We start from the raw sequence: 21,274 nt of genomic DNA, 5'->3' as shown, positions 1-21,274 counted from the left end.
TAGTGGTTTGTTTTCCAGACATGTGAGTATCTTTGAACAGTGAAAGTTATTATTTATTTATTTTTACTTGTCAGCAGTGATGTGTTTTCCACAGAGCTCTACGTGCGAGCATTTAATTCACATTTGCGACTAAAAATAGTTTTGTGTGAGCAAAATAAATCATTCAGCACGCTGTGCCAGTACAGATTTCAACCAGCAGCAGAAACGAAAGGTGAATCCTGCCGGTTGTGGGTTGAACGGGGGTTACAGACAGGAATACGGCGGTCAAATAGCCTATGGTGGCTCCGCCATAGTCGGACTTCTCTGTCGCTTACCAGCAACAGAGAAGTCCGACTCCAGGTCCAGTAGCCTAATTTCCTCTTACGTTGGTGTCATGACTGCCCAGTAGTACCTGGACAGCCGAGCCGTGGCGGCACACAGGTATGTGGCGTGTCAGAGGAGAAACGACCCGTTCTTATTTCTCTCTTTGTGGCAGGTAACGGCCCACAAACCTCACCGCACTTTAGGGACTGTTCTTTACTTATGGAGGGTCTGTTCTTTACTTGTCAGGGGAGGAGGGTGGCTGGTTGATTTTTATTTTATGTATTTATTTTATTTTGATCCCCCCTATGTTAATCACTTATTGATGCTGTTTTTGAAGTATGAATAAGTCAATAAGTAATTTATTCCATTGGAATATCATTCATGTATTATAGAAAAGTGATTTATCTTTTTATAAATGGCAAAAGGCACATCTGCCTCATTTTTGCTGTGGTATTGTGATACTACTCAGAACCATGATACTTTCACTGGTATTGTACCGTGGGTCCCAATTTTGGTACTTTGACAACACTAGATGTCACAACCATTCCATTCGGAGTTGTGCAGTGAGGCGGCTTGGGTGCCACTTTTGGGAGTGGGGGAACACTGCTCTCTCAGAGGCCCAAAGTGTTCCCCTAATTCTAATTTTACAAATAAGCACTGGTGGGTTATATACAAATCATTGTGTGTTACTTTTTATAGATATAAGTCATGGATGTCTAGAGAGAACTGGATAGAGCGCTGGAAGAGAGTGTTTCATTCCTATAAAAGTTGCTCTGTTGTTCATAAAGCCAAAAAATGGTATGAAATTACCCAGATCGTCTGCATCATGGGGCCCATAGAGCGGGTGCACCAGAGACTTCTGCTGGCTGGGCAGCTAACTTCCAGTTTAGCCCTCCAGTAACTTGAATGGGGATAAAAACGATTTCATTGTGTGGCTCTTCTAGACTTTCTAATGTTATCAAACCAAAAGGATCAAATACTAGTAGTGAAATAAGTCATTTCATGGGGGTTTTGACACTCAAAACAATGTATGTCTGTTTCACAATGTTAGTCTATTGGAAAAAGTCTTTTTGGGCGCGGCATCATCATGTGACAGAACCAGACATTGTAATTCCACATTTGACCACTATGTAAAATTAACTTCAAAGCTTGATGCTGTGTCTGGGGACTGGGTGTAAGTACAAACAGTGATTGTACTATGGAGTACTATATTAGACTGATCACTTTTCCAAGCCTTATATTCCATGTATTTTTTCACAAAACACCAAGAATTTAATTTTTGCTAAATCCTTTAATGGAGCCTATTTCAAATAATTCTGCAGCAGCCCGATTACTAGAACTAAAAAAAACACAAAATTGGTCAGCATAGAACCACAAACTATTGTCTTATAGTCATTGCAACTTGCATGAGGACACTGGATGCAGCTTTCCACATACTCCACATACTTACTTCCCCAAAATATAATCCTCATCATCAGTTGTTTCATCATGATGAGTATGCATATCCCTGTATATTGCAAAAACAGTTTTTGCTTCAGTGTATGTTTCTCATATCCTTTTTTTGAGCATTACGTTATTCTGCATCATTAATAAATGTATGCACTGATTAGTCAAACACACTGAACCATGCTTCTCAGCTATATCTCATCTTACAAATACCACAAAACTGTAACTCACTGACTTACTGTAACTGCAAACCGTGTTCCTAAGAAAGTTTTGAAATATGCCAGATTTTCAAAAGAAGTATTATGCAACACTTCGAAAGTAGTGTAGTCTTGCTGTCTTGCTATTGCCTTTTTATTATTATATTCATTATTATATTCTTATTGTTGAACTTGTTTTTATATTTGAATCTGTGTGCTTTTTTATTGTACTGTCGGTGCTGTGCCGCTGCTTGAACCTCAATTTCCCTGAGGGAACCCTGCCAAGGGATTAATAAAGTACTATCTAATCTAATCTAATCTAATCTAATCTACTGTATTACACATTACACATTATGTAGTTAATACACACCATACACAGCCACAGTCCTCACATTCTTGATATATATATATATATATATATATATGTATATATAGACACACCACACCTGATCCTGTTGTCTTACACACACACTCTCTGTCTCTCCCTTATCAAACCTCAATGTGCATCCCCCGAAACCACGAAATGTGACCAGATTTCTTTCCCAGTTAACTGCAACTTCAGTGTCTGCAATTCTCTGTCCCTCTGTTTTATAATCCCTTGTCACAGTGAGGAACATAGAGGAACGCCAGTTGGAGAGGCTCTCTAAATGAACTGGGAGAATTCCTCCAGCAGTTCTACAACCAACCAGCAGGGGAGCTGTTTTACAACAACTGCAGGACAAACCCTTCAGGAAGGGTGAAGGGAATGTTTATTGAAATCTTTTCCAGAGAAAGTAAAGGCAAATATCAACATAAACAAATTCTAAACTTATTATTCATCTTATAAACACAACCTGAGTCACTTACCATAAATGTGGAAAAGAAATTGCCTTCACATGAATATTCCACACATCTGTAAAAGCATGAGAGTTGATATGACCCGAACAGGAAGCCCAAGATTCACCTTTAACCTGGAAGATGCTACCTTAAACATCTTCCAAACATGTTGCTGCAGGCAAATAGATGTGCGATGAGGCACTGACTGTCGACAGCAGGACAGGGACTAATTTTGCACGATCGAACAAAGCAAGTGAACAGTTTCAGTTTAAACCTGATAAATATTGTGTCTGATTAATGGCCTCTGGGTTTTTGTTTTACACACACGTTCTGTGCACCAAGTAAATGATAACTGTACCAGTGTATGGATTGTCTGTTTTGGGCTATTGTAGAAAAGACACAGCAAACTTGATGGAAGAGATTCAAAAACAAAAACACGATTCTCGGTGTAAAATAATAAAATAATTATGAATATGATGTTCCATTTCTGCCAATATATCCCCCTAAATGCTACACATTAAAAGCTATATGGTCAAGTGTGTATCACCTGGCAAAAAAAATTCAACAACAGCAACAAAAGAAAACACAGTCCCTAAAGTCCCGTAAAGTGATTTTTTTTATCTTGTGCTCATAAGATGATAACTTAATTAACTTGTTTGCACAAAATAAAACACTTTCACCTTTCTGGACTTTTAGAGCTCCATATTAAGGACTGGTCGGTGGTCGCTCCACCATCAGGAATGAAAATAACAGGGATACAGTGACAGTTTGCTTGTACCCTTTTTTTATTGACAGGAAAGGCAAAAGGCAACATACACAACTGGAAAACACAATAAGTGTCTGTCTTACAAACACAGCCTGAATCAATGGTCAAGTACTGTTATACAGTGGTGTATAAATGAATAAATGAATGAATTAAGAAATTAACTTTCTTGTCTTGTCAAAAAGCTGAGCCACCACTTCAGGTTTACAGTATAAAACACCATCCAAGAAGCAATTTCTAGGATTAATACAGAAGTCTATAGTGTAAATGTAACAGCTTAAAAGCAAATTATCAATCAGTGCAAGAGAGCTTACTGACCCCAAAACAGAAACGTCTAATACCTGTAAGAGTTTTATAGGTAATATGGCCATAAAAGAAGACCCAAGACACACCATTATCAACTATTTTAATGACATTTTTTGTGACATACTATGTTGTAGCCAGACTGGATGGAGAGTTTGGCAAACAGCTGGAGGCTCACGTCAGATGTTACCTTTATTGGTGGAGTGTAGACAACACCCAACCCATCGTCACCTTACATTTAACTTTTTAAATGTTACAGAAATAAGGTCACAGATTATGTATTGCCTTACTGTCTTTGCAGAATCCGGTCTAGCCACAACACAAACAAGTGGTAATTTGTCAGTGTGTTTTCATGAGATGCATTCAAGGTTAACACTAGAAAGTAATGATGGTTGGTCCCACATTTAATGCACATTGTAAGAGCATAAAAATAGTCTGAATCAATACTTGGGGGCTGGGAGGAGCAAAATGTATCACGATTACAACCCAGTTATAAAATAACACCCATTTCTTTGCACTTTTAATCAGCAGTCTAAAATTTAGTCATATTTAGCCATGGGGTGGTCACACCAGGGAGGCAGGTTGGAGAGTTTCTTCTCAGTGGCTGTGTCTATAGGCCAGCCCCAGGACTTAAAGAATCCAGTCAGGTTCTTCCCAACACTCTGGGAGAAGGTCTCAGCGTACAGGTTCATCTTTCCTTTGTTGTCCTTCGGAAAGCTGCTCATCTTGTGGTAGGCAGCAAACACCTTCTTAAAGGCATCCCAGCCAAACTTTTCTTGGAGCTACATGGAAGGAGACAGAGGTGAATGAAATGTGAGTAGGAGTAATAACATCTCCAAACCTGAAAAAAAGGGAAAAAATAATAATAAAGCCATCTTTGACAACACACTGAGGGCCAAATTCACAAAAGGATTGCGCGGCTTTTGCGGCCGCTAAACCGGTAAAAATGGAGCAAACAGATACCGTCTAATTCACAAAGCACGTGCAGAGGGTGAAATGCTCCACTAACTGCGCTGCCAAGCAGATTGCGTCTCGGTGCTTCGGTGTTATTTGCACGTATTTAAATGAGGTAATATGCATATATTTGGCGCAAAAATTGCCCCTTTCTATGCAAATGAGCCTCATCAATAAACAACGTCTAATTCACTAACACCAGCGCTAATAGCCACACGCAGTTTGAGTGAAGTAAATAACGTCTTTAGAAAGCTGGTGCAAACTGGGCGCTCCTCTGTGGGAGCCTCTCACCCAGACTTTCCAGTGATCGTGGCAGCAGTGGTCGTCTGTTAAATCAGTCTGTAAATAATATTTTGACATTATTATTATTATAATCATTATTACTTTAATGGCATGGATGCGTTTAACAGGTGACAGTCTGCGGTCGTTCTCAAAACGCACTTCTGTCAACAAACGTGAACAAAAACGGTTCCATAATTCATATTAAATTCAAAAGGTAATCAAAAAATAGCTACAAGTGAGAGGGAATAGTGATAAAGTGGTCAAACTTGGTCAAATCCACAGCCTCAACCCATCCGACACTGTTAGACTGACTCACCAGCAGACATCACTACATAAGGGTATACAGTATTCAGTACTTTGCCAAACACAGTCTGCCATTGTTCTGCCATGGTGTTCTTGGCACAAAGCCAGCATTTATACTTTGCCATGTGGCTAATTGCAATCAGGGACAAACTGCACTCAGCTGCCAAACTTTGTGGGCGTGTTTGCGCTGGTATATTAGCGCAATATCCTGTGTGAATAGGACGTTAAGACGGAGCAAACTGCGGGTGCAAGTGAAGTGCAATTCAAGGTGCTATCAGCGGCCACAATTCATTCTTTGTGAATTCAGCCCTGAGTTCAGTGACCTTTGAGGGGGTGCAGTTTTTTTTCAATGGACAGTTTCTCTACAGAGTGTAATACACACTATTTCTCACTCACCTGCATGTATGTCTCCAAAGCCACCCACATGAACCAGTCACTGAGATTCTTTCCCGCCTTAGCATACGTCTCTGCTCGCTTCTTTCGATTTGCTACAGTCATGTTGGGATGAGCCTGCATTGAACAAAATGAAATGATATGTTTGTTAAACAATGTAAAAAGCCAAATACTTTATGTTTCATGACGTCTATCTATAAAAACACTTGACAACATAAGCATTTTAAATGGTTCAAGGGTATTACCTGTTGTAATGTTTGTTGTTGTTTGTGCAGTAGCTGACAGGAAGTAAACAGAGACCAGAGCTGTTGCCCTAGCGACAGAATAGCAATGAAATGGTCATAATGTTTGCTTACAATAACTTCAGGTCAAATCACTGATGATGTGTCCCAGCGCATCCGTAAAATGTATCTTTCATCCTCACGTCTGGCTAAGCCAGTGACACTCAGGAATAGACTGGGTGGCAACCAAGGATAGATTGGGGTGAGAACCTCAATAGGATGGATCTACTGGTATCGACCCATGTGAACGGAAATACAACGACGAATACAAGCTGTATATGTGTAAAAGTATGCAAGAACCTGCGCAGCCTAAAAATACACCAGGCCAGGATGAAATGCATGGAGAGGGAGGATACGCTGCAGTGCACAGGATTTGATTCTGGTGAGACACAGGAGGAGCCCGACCAGGAAGCAGCACCCCACAGAGCCTCTGAGCAGTAACCCCTTCTAATCCCTGTAGAAGAGTCCCACAGACACGGACGAAGTGGCCTTCAGCAAACAACAAGTCCGCATGGTCACAGTTTGATGCTGATGTGAGCAAGATCCTGGAAACCACATGCAGGGGAGAGGTGGATCGCCAGCTCGAGACTATGACAGCTATCATAGTCATCTACACGACTGAGAGGTTTGGGCATGTCAAGGATGGAAAGATCAAGTCCTCCTACACAATGAACCGTAGAGCCACCAAGATACACCAGCTGTGTCAAAAACTTTGAAGCCTGCAACAACAGCATATTGTAAGATGGCAAGCGAAGACGAAAAGCAACCACTCGCCGAGCGTCACGACATCTTAAGAAAAGAGCTCTTGACCTTTCGTAGGGCAGAATGGCACCGGAGGAGGAGGAAGGAAAGAGCTAGAAAGCGTGATGCTTTCATCTCCAACCCTTTCGCCTTCACCAAGAAGCTACTAGGGGACAAGCGAAGTGGCAGCATAATGTGCCCAACGAAGGAAGTGAACTTCTTTCTGCACAACACCTTGAGTGACCCTGAGAGAGATCAGGAACTGGAGCCTCATTTGGCCCTCATAAGTCCACAACCTCCAACAGTGGGTTTTGATATGACAGAGCCTAACTGGAAGGAGGTCCAGGAGGTGGTGAAAGGAGACAGGTCAGCCTCTGCCCCGGGCCCCAGTGGAGAGCCTTCATGGATTCCCTTCACTGTCCCGGGCAGCAGGTGGATTCTCCAAGGCCTAGAGAAGCTCATCACCTGGGAACTTTAGGCCAGCGAAATCAAGGTCTCTAGTGCTCAAGAGAGGGAAAGTAGTGGACAGGTTCCAGTTCTCACTGGCCGGAGAAACTATTCCTTCCATTACAGAGCAGCCAGTCAAGAGCATTGGGAAGGTTTTTGACTGCAGCCCTAAAGACTTTGCTTCCACTGAGAAAACCAGCAAAGAGCCTGGCTCAGCAAGGTGGACGCATCCGGTCTGCCAGGGAGGATCAAGGCCTGGATTTACCAGCATTCCATTCTACCCTATATCCTGTGGCCACTGCTGGTATACACAGTGCCAATGACAACAGTAGAGACCCTGGAGAGAAAGATCAGCAGCTACTTGCGAAGATGGCTTGGTCTACCTCGTAGCCTGTGCAGCTCTGTTCTGTACGACACAAGCAACACCCTGCAACTTCCAATCAGTGGCCTCACGGAAGAGTTCCTGGTGTCAAGGACACGGGAAGCTCTGCAGTAGAGGGGATCCAGGGATCCGAAGGTGGCATCAGCTGGCATCCAAGTGTGTACAGGCAGGAAGTGGAATGCAGAAAAATCTCTGGAGGTGGCTGAGTCAAGGCTCAGGCAGAGGGCGCTGGTGGGGTCCGTCGCAACCAGGCATGCAGGGTTTGGTTACTTTCCAGCAACCAGGGATAACAACACTCAAGGCAAAGAACAGCAACACCTTGTTCAGGAGGAAGTTTGGGGCAGGCGTAGAGGAAGTACAAGCCAGCAGGATGGTGGAGATGGGACAGCAAGGAGCTTAGACTAAATGGGAAAATGTGCTGAAATGAAAGATCGCCTGGCCAAACATCTGGAGAGCAGACTTCCATTGCACCATGTTTTTAGTCCAAGTTGTTTATGATGTCCTACCAAGTCCTGCAAACCTCCACATCTGGGGCAATAATGAAACACCCTCCTGCCCCCTTTGCCCTGGAAGGGGAAACCTGAAACTTCTCCTCAGCAGCTGCCCAAAAGCCCTCGGAGACAGGTGCTATCGCTGATGCCACGACCAGGTGTTTAGGAAAACAGCTGAAGTTCCCAGCCAGGATAACACTAACACGGCTTCATCCAGACATAATCATTGTCTCCGATTTCACAAGGCAACTGGTTAAATCTACATAAACAGCATTGCTTCTGCTGCAGGTAGTTCTCACATCCATTTATATGCCGTCGACACCATCTTGTACGCATCCAGTCCCTCCCTGGACACTGCCCTGACTTCCTTGCAAATTAGCTTTAACAATATCCAACACGCTTTCTCCAACCTTCGCCTTCACTTAAACACCAACAAAACAAAATGCATGATATTCAACCGGAATCTACCACTTATCACCTGTCCTCTCAAAATCTCCTCCCTGGACGGATCAAACCTCCAGTTTGTCAATTCCTATAAATATCTGGGTATCTGGCTTGACAGTTCACTCTCCTTTGATGTGCACATTAACACACTGCTCAGTCAGATCTAGAATTGGTTTTCTGTTCCGTAACAAAGCATCTTTCACCCACTCTGCAAAGCACACTCTGGTTAAAATGACAATCCTCCCAATCCTTGATTACGGTGACATAATATATAGGTCTGCCTCCAAAGCTCTTCTCAATAAACTGGACGTCATCTACCACACTGCCATCCGCTTTGTTACAGGAGTTCCTTTTAACACCCATCAATGTAACCTGTACTCACTTGTCAACTGGCCATCACTTCACTCCTGTAGACTGATCCACTGGTATCACTTCATCTACAAGACCATCACTGGAAATACCCCTTCATATCTCGGCTCACTACTCTGTATCAGCAACATGAACTGTAACCTACGCTCCAGCAGTTACATTAACCTGGTCATTCCAAAAGCCTGCACCTCCTTCGGCCGTCAATCATTTCAATTTGCTGCCGCTAGTGACTGGAATCATCTGCAGCAAAAGCTTAAACTTAACACATTCATCCCATTCTCCTCTCTCCAAAACACACTCCCAACAATAATCTGTGATCGTTGCACGTTTTTAACTTCTCTGGACCAGCGCTACCACATTTAGCTCATACTTTTGTTATGTGTTCTGTGTTTTTTTATATACTGTGTCCGATTGATTGTTTCACTGTGATTGAATGTGTCTGACTCTCTGTGCTGCCTCTTGCCCAGGTCGTCATTGTAAATGAGAAACTGTTCTCAACTGACTCACCTGGTTAAATAAAGGTAAAAATAAATAAATAAATTATGCTGGAGCTCACAGTATCCTGGGAAGAGCAATGTATCTTTCATCACCTGGGTAGAAAACCCTTGTGTCATATATGGGAAGCCAAATAGTGCTGAGCAAGCACTGCTTCACCTAAAAAGGGCCCTCCAAAAAAATCAGACAGCTTTTAATTTCAAAGCCACCAGACTGCATTGACAAAAAAATTGTACTGTAATTGTACTTAGCAGAACTGGTTGACCGTGGCCTTGATGGGTAAATGTGTCAGGTAAAGCACTGACATTATTTATTTTAGGTGGCTGAATTCAGTTTTGCTGAATCCCTGTCCACAGCAGTACATTGCTTAGCTACTGTGCTGGTAGATTTGGTTCATCAAAGATGATAGCAAAACAACAATGTATATAAATTCAACACAGCTGAAATGTCAGATAGTTTGGACCACAGTGTTTCGATAGATAGATATCTTTAAATGTTACAGTTTCATCTGGAAATCGACAAGCTTGCTGACTTTACTTATCTGAACAATTGAAACAATTACCAGTTTGTTGCTGGTGCAACATCACAGTTATTTGGCCTACAGATCTTAAGACCAAACTGTTCTTGTCATTGGTCTTGGTTGTTTTGTCAGAAAAATATGCTAACAATAATAATAATTTACTCCACCTTTGCCCTGTTGATTCCCAGCACCTCCTCATGCACATACACTGACCACAGGTTGCATGTACACTCAGTGGTGTGTGATGGGAATTCCCAGCAGCTTCTCTGTTGGTTGTGTCCCAGTTCATGGATGGGCCCCCACATGCCTGTTTTCCTAGCACAGTCAATGCTGACCACTTCAGCTGCTGTGGCATTGTGTGCCATGATAGGATATCCTGAATGCATCCAACCTGCATGGAGAAAACAGTCTCATAAGGCCAAGGTGATATGAGTGTTGGGTCACTGTGATGAGCTTAGTGTCATACAAGTGCATCTAAAGAAAGCAAAATAATAGACATGCTTCACTTTGGCCTGTGCTGTTGTAAAAGTTCTCATTGAGTACTTTTCACTAGGAAGTTCTGTAATTTTAAAATTTGAGCCACAACCTCAACAGTTCTTAATTTTGTTTCCTGCTGAGCAAACATTCATACACAGCACCAAAGCCAAGCACACTTACCGCAGGAAATCTGCACATCAGTTACAAAACGTTCCTTGCGCCGAAATGTGTGTGGTATGACGGCCAGGTCAGCGATGGCCCTCATGATTTCATCCCAGAATGCTGCCAACTTATCAGGGCGATCTATGCTCCAAACAGCATTTGATGGTACAGTAAGGACGATGTTTTCAAACTCCAACTCTGCCCAGGGTGCAGGAGCTGTGCGCAGCAGTGACCAATCAGCAGCTGTTGTCACACCTGAAATGAACAGGTGGGTGTTGGGTTGAAATTAAAATTATGAAAGACCATTCGAAAATATAGAGTAGTCCTCTTGGCCATCTGACTGTCCCCAATCAAGCTTTTGTGGCATTCAATTCCAAACGTTTAAACAGCAATGTTCAATAATTTATCAAGTAATAAACATGATTTGTATTTGAACCCTAATTTGAAAGTCTAAGTCTAGTTTTACTGCAAAAAGTCTCTTCACACAGACATTTGTGGAGCATGAGCAGACAGCGACACTCACCAGACTTGTAATAGGGAGCAGCTACAGCTTTCTGCACTATCACCTCTGCCCCCTCCACCTTTGTGTTGGGTGGAGCCACCAGGTAGATGAGTCCTCCCCACAAGTTCCACACCTGCATCTTCTCTGCAGTAACAGCGAATCGCTCAACAACAGATGGTGCTCTCTTTAACTCTGCATGACCCAGGTGGTCTGATTGACAGCCGATCTGGATCTGAGGAGGAAATGGAATAATGGTTACTGCTTTGAAAACCTGTATGACAAGTGTGCTTAATTTTTCCGTAGATGCAAATAAAGTCAATGGACATAAATCTGGACAGAATACCACTGAAGGCATGTGGGGCAGTATGTGAGATAAGAACACAGAGAGAAGAGAGGTTATAGAGGTAACCTAAGAGAAAAACCTTTCATTTTAAAGCTGTCCCGAGAAAAATCCACATAAATCTTTGATATCTTGCAGCGACTTTCCTTATAAAGGCTTGTTAACGTTTAAACAACTCATAAAATGGCCATGCAATGTAAAAGCGTTCATCAGAAAATTGATATTTTAATTTAATGATATGTCTGGTATTGATATATATCATTGATTAATGTCTTACTCAATATAAATAAGTAAAAGGTAGTGTTACTGTACAGATTATAAAGCCCTTTGAGATATAATCGTTATTTCGGGCTATATTGACAGAATGGACTTCACTTGGTAGTCTGAATTAGCAGAACATTGACAAACACATCATGAACTGAGTAAATATTGAATTTTGTGCACTGTACCTGCCAGCTCTTGTTGACGATGTTTGCTGGTATGGTGATCTCAGTCTTCATACCAGGAGAAAGGTACAGACCTGTGCTGATCCACTCCTCCCCTCCTGACACACATACAGAGCAGCAAACGTTACACTCAGAGGGGCATGTAACAGAGAGAGATTTTATCTATCCTTTATGAGTAGTCTCATGACTACACACGACTGCAACATATTAATTGTAGAGATAAATTACAGGTCTGCATGTTTATCACATAATCATCTTACACAGTTGTTCACAACAACTGACCTGCCGTGTTGGCATTAATTCTGATCCTTTGGTTTTCCATGAAAGGCATCACAGGGATCTGCTTGATGAGGTACGGCAGGAGAGCATCACGATCTGGGGACGCTTTATATGCCTTCGTCCCCAAACTGAGGAGCAGGTGATCTCTGGGACTCTTCACAGGGTTCTTCTCACTCACCTTGAAATGAAGTGTATATAAATGATTATAAAACCGATCACTGTAACACAACCTGATCGCTTGGTGACAGAGAAATTAATTTCTGACTCACTGATGCTGAACACTATTATGTTATTTTTGTTTTGTAGTTTGCTGTCTTATACAGTAGCCTGCAGTAATTATTATTACTTGTTTGACAGAGCAGATGCGCCCTCTTTATATACATACTAATAGCATTCATAAAGTAATTCACTGCTCACCGGTTTCATGCCAGACTTCTTCAACACGTCAGTGAGGATGGACAGCACATGATTGTAGGAGTAGCTGTCATGAGCCTCCAACTTCAAGAAGTACTCACACTCCATGGCCAGTTTTTTAAGGTCGTCCTCCTCATGCTTGGCAAGTTTGTCGCCCTGGATAACATGAGCAGCAAAACGGCGTAGACGTTGACGGAAGTGGCCAGTGTCCTTTATGGCCTGGCTTGGCACAGGAGCCTTGTAGGAACCTGATTCAATTGTTTTTGGTGTCAGGCTCAAGCCCATTTTGTTCAGGATCTTGTTCCCTGAAACACAGTTCAAGAAGTTGGAGTTCAACAATAGAGTTGCTGCAATAAAACATTCTGTAGCCAACTGGGCAATAGTTTGACAGAAGATAATAATTTCATCTAATACTTTTAATAACTATTTTCTCTCATGAAATACCATGGGATCAGCGTGGATACTAAGTACCCTCAGATCCATTTCGATCAACAAAACCTGTAAACCTGTTGAATGAGACCCTACCCAGCCAAATTTGACTGAGCATGTGGGTGCTTTCTTGTTTGTTCTGTCTTTCCCAACTTGCCCTCTTGGTGTCATCATCATCATCATCAATGGTCTGTGTTTTAAACACCACCTCTGCTCTTCTTCCTGTACTGCCTTGTACTGTGACAGTGCAAATGTGTTGCTGTCTTAGCACAGTGGAAGTCATACTATGGGTCTGAACTGGCAGGCTTGTGCTTGATAAGTGTCAAAGCAAACTTCCATTATCTTATTTTATCAACTCTTGTTCTGCATTATCATACCTGTGGTTTCTGTCATTGGGTTTCCTGGATTATTGTATGTCCAGTACCAAACGTGCCCACCAATCAGCAGGCCTCCTCCCTGTGCTACAAAGTCTTGGATTTCCTGTGCATTATGATCACTGTATGTTGTACACCCAAATACACTCAGGTCTCTCCTGAACATTGTCTCCTCATGCTTTAACCCGGACTTGCTGGCAAGTCCGAGGTTTGGCACAACACCAATGACCCCCTTCCTGCCCTGGTCCAACCAATCAATGGCATTGGTCCAAAATGGAGCCAGTTTCTGTAATGAAAAGAAGCATTTCAAAAGAGACAGTAGTTAATGATGTCAAATGGCTTGGCAGAATAGAATGTAAGATTAATTTAGCACACTGCAGATAACCAGCCACAAGTAGCCTTAAGTAAAGATCTTAGGAAAGACATGACAGACTGTATTCACACCTAATACACAATACACACAGGGGAATTAATTCTGTGCCTAATTTAACTCAAGACAGACTTCTCTGTTCATTTAAAGAAATTGTAAGACCATTCATTCAGACTGCACCTCTACTGTCAGAAGTGCTTCATGTCCGATCACAATGACTCGTCCCTTCCCATAGTAGCCTCCTGCCAGGAACACCCTTCCATCCTCAGTGGTACCAATGGGGAAGGCCAGTGGTCCGTGGACCAGAGCTTCAGATAACACGGAATCCCGCCTGAAGTCAAACTCTGAAATCCCCTGGAGTAAGAACTCCAGGTCATCCTCAAAATGTTTTCCAAGACTGTATTAGAGAAAAGCAGAGGGATAGAGAGATACAGGGGGAGATGGGTGAAACAGGAGAACACACTTCAAACTATTTAGATTCAGTCACAAACATGAAAGAGGAATATACACTTACCGTAAAGTCTTCCATGAGGATGGGATCTGAGGGTGGACAGGTATGATCTCTGCTTTTCCATAATCTGTAGAAAAGTAGATCCCTGCCACACCAGACACTTTATTCCCTGGGAATTGCAGAACTGTGTTCTCTTTAGGATGAGTTGAAGCCCAGTGCCACGCCTGCCCCGCTATCAGCACTCCTCCTCCAGCTTTCAGAAATGCCACCAGCTCCTTCACATCTGCACCCACGCTGTAGGCATCTGTCACATACACACCAAGCCCCACTTTGTCACTGAAGGCCTCAACAACTTTGGCTTGGAAGCTAGACTTGCTGAGGTTATCAGCAACTGCCTTGCTGTTTTGTTGGACCCCCACAGACAGGTTGTCAGAGCCATCTCCTCTCAGCCAGGCCAGAGCATTCTCTACCAGAGCAGGAAAGACAGTCAGGTAGCCCTCATGACCCAGGACCACAATCCTCCCACGGCCAAACAGAGAGGCTGCCATCAGGACCTGGCCCTGGCTGTTCATTGCTAAAGGAAAGGCATCGTCTGCAGTTAGCACCAGGTCACTGGGAACACAGGGGCCCCGGAAGTCCAGTTTTTTCAAACCTTTCATCAGGGACATGTAGGCCCCGTTGTGGTAGGACTGGGTGGGCTGAGTGGACATGATGAAAAGTATTGATGCTCTGAAGGAACAGAAACAGATGTAAGTTGCGTTAATGAGTGAAGGTAAACAGTTATCTTTGGTTTTATTCCCAGTTATCATCATGCAGGTGTCTCATGTTATCCTGAGCTGTAGGGATGGAATTCAAGTGTAAAATCAGTCTCACTGTCAGCCATTACAGCGGGGACAAAATAAACTTTGCACAGTTGAAATGCAGCTAAAATGATAGTTATGCATTTAGTGTCATAAACAATCTCTCAGTTTGTAAGAAGCTCTGTATTAAAAATTAGAATGGAAATTAAAAACCTGGTCCAACAGAACTCCTGACCTATAAAAATATTCATACTCTTTTCACATGCATCTCAGGACCTTTGTCCATGTTGGGATACTTTTTCTCAGTGATCTGATTGGTTAGTGGTGGTTGTCATCCGATCTTCTGAAGTTAACCTGCAGTGTTTCTTCAACACTCTTTAGCATCTAGATATCAGGAGGAGCTGCTAGATGAGCAAAATGGGGAAATATTTGGAGTTACAGATAAAACAGTAAACATTTTAGAAGTGAAAGTATTTTCTGAAGTGGGCTGTACTGGGTCTATGTTAGCATTAGCTGATGCTGGACATGGATCAACTTAGTCTGTACTTGTACTAGCTGATAATCAAGCATCTCCTCTACTGAAAAACTTAAAGCACTTAAAAATTATAGATAACAACACTATTCCCCCAGATTTCTCTAATACATTTCCAAATATAAAACTATTTATAATATGGCTTGGTCGAATATTTGGTGGTTATTATTTACAGAGATGTGCATGCATGTTGCCTAGTATGCTCAGCTAATCAACAATTTGAATTTAGTATTTAATCAGTAGTCAAAGTCAATCCATTGTTTTCCATCCTGTATTAGTCCAGTATTTTAAAGGTAGGAGGAGGTCCTTCCTGCCTGCTGCTGTCAGACTACATAACCAGCACTGCTCACAGTAAACTGCACCACGGACACTTTATAAACACCATTATAAGCTTACTGTCCCCCTTGTTGCTGTTTGCTGTTTTTTGCACATACATTCACTTGCACTAGATATGCTCTCTTTAATCCACTCCGTCTTCTTCTTCTTCTTCTTCTTCTTCTTCTCATTATTATTATTTATCACCGTTTCTTGTATTTTTGTACTTTCTTTTGCATGCCTAGTTTTTAAGTTTTAAGTTTTAAAGTCTAAATTTTTGAAATTTTTAATCTGATTCTTTCTCCTTGACTGCTGTAACAGTGTAATTTCTCAGTTGTGGGATCAGTAAAGGTGTATCTTATCTTATCTCATGCCTATGGGTCAAAAATGACCCCAATTAGAATCAATGCGTTTTATGTGATAAACTTAAGCAATTTCTGTTTTTTTTGGTTAAAGATGATGATTTGTATTAGCCTATACTTTGGTCAGCAAATGATTTCATGTTTGACATGTTCATTTATCACTTTTTATTAACATTTTGACAACTAATGACATCATTGAATAATCAATAATAGTAAAATAGTCTACCTAACGGGTTAGATTTTATTACAAGGAAGCTATATCATAGTAAGTCTGCTTATCTCTACACAACAAATGCAGTAATGATAGCTAGCTTACTAGCTAACTACACACACACACACACACACACACACACACAATAATGGTTAGATTTTATCTACAAGGAAGCTATAAATATCATAGTAAGGCTGCTTATCTCTACACAACAAATGCAGTAATGTTAGCTAGCTAACATTATAGTACTAACATTACATAGTAGTTAGCTAACTAGTACCTACACTGTAGTTAGCTAACATTAGCTAACGCTAATGTTAGCTAACTACAAAGTAAACTAATTTTATGACAATAATACTATACTTTATCACACAAAAGTCATGGATGTGGAAAATAAGTTCATATTTTATACCACCATATGTATTCCAAGATATAAAATGAATATAATACTAAATGTATGTTGCTGTATAAAAATCCTCCTGGGTGGTGAGACTGCTGGCATTAGATGTGTAGCTAAGTGTGACAGTAAATGTATACCTGACAGTCACAGGTCTAACCCTTGATATTCCATAGGAAATGCTTGGGGTCATTTTTGACCCCACTTATGGAAGAGTGGGGTAGTAATACAAAAACAACAATTTCTTATACATTTTTTTAATACAAATGGCCTCATGTCAAAAACATGTTTTATGAGGAATACCTGGAATATGAAATGATAAAAACTTTTAATTCCATAGATATTGAAGAAAAACAACCCCTGGGGTCATTTTTGACCCCACTTATGCATCTAAGGGTTAACACAGGACATAAAACTCCAGTCTTCTGAGTCAAAGTCTTGTGTTTGTTTGACCTGCCCACCACTGCGACCAGCCTCCTACACAGACTTTGTTGCTCTTTGTACTACATGACCTGACTTCCTCCTTTGCTCTCCTTTGCTTTGTTTTTCTTTTTATAGATATATGTCACGGATGTATAAAGAGAACTGGATAGAGTGTTGGAGGAGAGTGTTTCATTCCTATAAAATTTGCTAAGTGGCGCATAAAGCCAAAAGATTGTGTGAAATAACCCAGATCATCAGCATCACGGGGCCCATAGAGCGGGTGCACCAGAGACTGCTGCTGGCTGGGCAGCTAACTTCCAGTTCAGCCCTCCAGTAACTCGAATGGGCATAACAATGATTCAGTTGTGTGGCTCTTCTAGACTTTCAACATGTTATCAGACCAAATGGATCAAATTCCAGCAGTGAAATAAAGCATGTCATGGAGTGTGTGACACTCAAAAAACTCTATCCACTGATTTACAGATGTCTCTTTCACAATGTCATATGGGACAAAGTGTGTTTGGGCACGACAGCATCATGTCACAGAACCACACATTTTAATTCCACATTAGGCCACAATGTAAAATTGGCTTTAAAGCCTGACGCAGTTCCTCGGGACTTAGTATAAGTAAAAACAGTGAATGAGAACAGCCTGCGCTATGGAGTAGCCTACTGTATCAGTGGACTGATCACTTTTTCAAGCCTGTTATTGTACGTTTAAAATTTTCATCAATGTTCAGGATTAGTCCCTTTTTTGTTAGTTGAATGTTGGAAGTCATTTTCTGTTAGTTGTTTAGTTTTGAATTAAAAGTGTAGGACAAAATAAGTCTATTTGAGAGACGTGTGATTATTTTCTGAGCAGCCCACTAACTGAAACTGGAGCACAGTATCACAAATTACTGTCTTATGGACCCCTTGGGGATTAATAAAGTATATACAATTAAATTAAAAAATTAAAACTGCAACATGGATGAGTGCAGTGCACGTAGCTGTCCATATACTCACCACTTCTCCAAAATATAATCCTTATCATCCATTGCTTCATAAAAATATGTTTTTACAGCTACAAAATGCTTTGATAACCAAACCGCCATAAAGAAAAACACAACATTACCTTCTAATAGCTGCGTCCTGCACAGTAACAGAAAATACAGCACTGTGTTGCTAATATTCTTACATACCTTGGGTTCCTATATCCCTCTTTGACGGTCATAGACTGGTTTGGCTTGGTTTAGTTTTGGCTGTCAGCCCAGCACAGCAGGGATTTGCATTTCCATTACCGTAGTGCTAGTCTGAATGGGCGGAAGTTCGCTGCATAGATCAGCCTCTCATTGGACGGAACAAGCAAGTCCCGCCCTACCACCTCCGGTTGTGTAGCAGTTTTCAACCATTTTCAACAAGTCCTTTACTAACTGATGTAGCCATTTTTCTGCCATGGTTCACTTCCTGTAGGTGATATTTTTGTGGGCGTGTTACACCAAAACCTGTTTCCGACCCAGCAATATTTTTGCAAGCGCACCATTGCTGTGGTACCGCCCAGAACGATTGTGATTGGTTGAAAGAAATACAAGCAGCCGGGGCGTTTTTTTTCTCGAATCTTAAATTGAGAGTCAGCCCAGCCAGATCTTTCTTTTCTTGAGAAAAGTCTGGTGAGCGAGACTACCATAGGGCTACCTCTTTGAAGGTGTGTCTTAAACTGATGATGGCTTGTCTTAAGTGACGACGTTTAAAAGCAGAGTGCTGATCCACGCTTAGAGTCCCCTGTTGTCTTTATTGCATAGGGGTGATATCATCTAAACTGAGCCATCAGGTAAAATGAGCCATTTACGGTTTGAGCCTTCTAGCTTTTTAAATTTCAACAGCTAATGGCTGCAAATTATTCCAAATTGTTGTTACAACTTTACTTGACAAAAAACAATGGATTTGATTGGTCTGTGGTTGCTGTGGTGGGTTGAGCAATGCTTCACATCCAGCCTGCTGAGGAGAACTGAGGTGAGTGGCCTGGCAGGAAACAAATTCCTGAAAATGATAAGGTTGGTAAATCAGTAACACACAGGCATACATCTCGATGAGTGGCTCCTTTTAGCTGATCGGGTGGCCCATTTTAAAAGAACACTGCTTATCTCAAACACGTGGGACAACTGATGTTTCAAAAGCTATAGGACCTGAACAGTTATATTTTATTATATCAATTCAAAAAAAAAAAAAAAAAAAAAAAATCAAAAACAGTCCATATTAACTATAGAAACACAATCCAGTGATTTACCAAAAAGTGGCTCAATTTAGCTGATGTCACCTGTGTTTCCACATCAGGACAGGGCAAAAGAAGCTTACCTGTTGGAGGTGAGTTGTTTGCAGAGGTTGAGTAAGAGTCTGTTGTCTGGGGCTCTTCATCAAACATCTCACTGTGGCTGTTCATGATTGCACTTTCCCTTCCAGCGGATTTATAAGACTTGCCTTTACTGAAGAAAAGTTCAGCAAGTTCAGTAAGAACACATTTTGTTTCCTGTAGGTTCTTCACAATAAAAGCATCCTTTTATTTTGTTATGTGTAAACTTTTATTGTGAAACATCACAATATGGAAATGTTGAGTTTTCGAGCAGCAACTTCACACAACCTCTAACACAGCTCATATTGAACGTGAAAGTGAAAGGTGAAAGTATAATAAAGCAGATTTCCAAAGTAAAAACAGGAGGCATACATGGTCTTACTCAGCGCCAATAAACATAATGGAGAGACACGTAATGAAAAAGAAAGAAAAAGGAATGAAAAAACACCCAATAATTTTCTACAGTGTTGACATTGTGACAGATAATCGTTAATGGCAAAAGTGTTTAGTTTTATTCATTGTATTCAGTGACTGTACTGATAGATAGAGACATAGATAGGAGTATTTTTTTGCATGTATAATGTCTTTGTAACATATTTGCATTAGTTTAAAATATAATTCATAATTAACAAACACAAATACACACCACACAAAGCCATAGTCCTCAAATTGTGGTTCTTCCCACACAAATTTCAAATACAGAGAGGAGGAGAGTCCTGCACATATGTAAGTGTCTGCTCAGGACAGACTGAGGTTGTATCCACACATTGCCTTGTTACTTACAGCACAAATTCTATTATTTTCTTGAATAATTGGAAAGAATCAGCCACCACGGGACACACCACACCTCATCTTGTTATCTTACACTCTCTCTTTGTTTCTCCCTTATCAAACCTCAATGTGCATCCCCCACAGCCTGAGTCACTTACCATAAATGTATCACATGAATCATCCACACATCTGTAAAAGCATGAGAGTTGATATGACCCGAACAGGAAGCTTTCAACTGGAAGATGCTTCCTGTAAAGTTAAAAATCTTCCAAACATCTTGCTGCATGACTAATTTTGCATGATGGAGTAAAGCAAGTGTACAGTTTCAGTTTAAACCTGACAATAATTGTGTCTGATACATGGCCTCTGGGTTTTTGTTTTACACGTACATTCTTTGCCCACAGTAAACAATAGCGGTGCCATGCTGTTGTTCCGATGGCCCACAATTTCAAATCCCCATAATCTCAAACATGTCCCATTGGAGTGAAAGCTTGTTTCTCTAACAGCTCATTATTCCAAAAACTAATGTCAGTTGTTGTGAAGTCCTCTTTCTGCGATATACACATTCCCTTCAGTCAGACAAAACCACAGTGTGGATTGTCTGTTTTGGGCTATTGTAGAAAAGACAGGGCAAACTCAGTGGAAGAGGACCCTGTATGTAGATACATATTATTCTAAGGTCACAAAAACACAACAGTTCTCAGTTTAAAATAATAAAAATATATATAAATATAATTATGAATATGATGTTCCATTCTGCCAATATATCCCCCTAAATCTTGCACACTAAAAGTTGTATAGTCATCTATGTATCCCCTGTTTCTTTTTGAAACAAAAAAAATTACAAAAAAAATACAACAGCAACTAAAGGAAACAAAGTCAGTTGAATCTACCACCCACTAAATACTCAATGTGAAGATTACATAGTCCCGTAAAGTGATTTTTTTTTCTAAGATTGTA

At 41.1% G+C, this 21,274-nt stretch overlaps 1 protein-coding gene across 3 annotated transcripts; it reads right to left on the bottom strand.

Annotated features, from left to right (window-relative positions):
- Positions 1–3,529: 3,529 nt before the first annotated feature.
- On the bottom strand, positions 3,530–19,687 carry LOC117259292 (TRPM8 channel-associated factor homolog). 3 transcript variants are annotated; one of them, XM_078167306.1, is made up of 13 exons: positions 19,549–19,679; positions 18,396–19,233; positions 14,238–14,903; positions 13,904–14,120; positions 13,357–13,639; positions 12,554–12,855; positions 12,140–12,314; positions 11,861–11,955; positions 11,093–11,303; positions 10,588–10,824; positions 10,098–10,321; positions 5,764–5,877; positions 3,530–4,610 (listed from the first exon to the last, which is right to left on the bottom strand). In XM_078167306.1, exons 2-13 carry the CDS (start codon positions 18,425–18,427, stop codon positions 4,368–4,370), a joined length of 2,799 nt encoding a protein of 932 aa, XP_078023432.1. In that variant the 5' UTR covers positions 18,428–19,233; positions 19,549–19,679; the 3' UTR covers positions 3,530–4,367. The 3 variants fall into 3 exon arrangements, with proteins under 3 accessions (XP_078023432.1, XP_033486437.1, XP_078023433.1); XM_033630546.2 differs by lacking the exon at positions 18,396–19,233 and having other exon boundaries at positions 19,549–19,687; XM_078167307.1 differs by lacking the exons at positions 3,530–4,610; positions 5,764–5,877 and adding an exon at positions 5,987–6,073 and having other exon boundaries at positions 19,549–19,681.
- Between the last annotated feature and the right edge of the window lie 1,587 nt (positions 19,688–21,274).

Source organism: Epinephelus lanceolatus, chromosome 4 (genome assembly GCF_041903045.1).
Source record: "Epinephelus lanceolatus isolate andai-2023 chromosome 4, ASM4190304v1, whole genome shotgun sequence".
NCBI classification, from domain to species: Eukaryota; Metazoa; Chordata; class Actinopteri; order Perciformes; family Serranidae; genus Epinephelus; species Epinephelus lanceolatus.
The sequence above is the reverse complement of the archived record's forward strand: the minus strand, read 5'-3'. Positions and strand labels throughout refer to the sequence as shown.

Excerpts from the sequence above, each read along its gene's own strand:
- LOC117259292 (XM_078167306.1), bottom strand. The coding sequence starts at position 18,427 with ATGACCGTCAAAGAGGGATATAGGAACCCAAG. Across the intron at positions 11,956-12,139 it reads AATTAATGCCAACACGGCAG|GAGGGGAGGAGTGGATCAGC; the intron begins GTCAGTTGTTGT and ends TATGTGTGTCAG. Across the intron at positions 10,825-11,092 it reads TGCTCCCTATTACAAGTCTG|GTGTGACAACAGCTGCTGAT; the intron begins GTGAGTGTCGCT and ends TGTTCATTTCAG.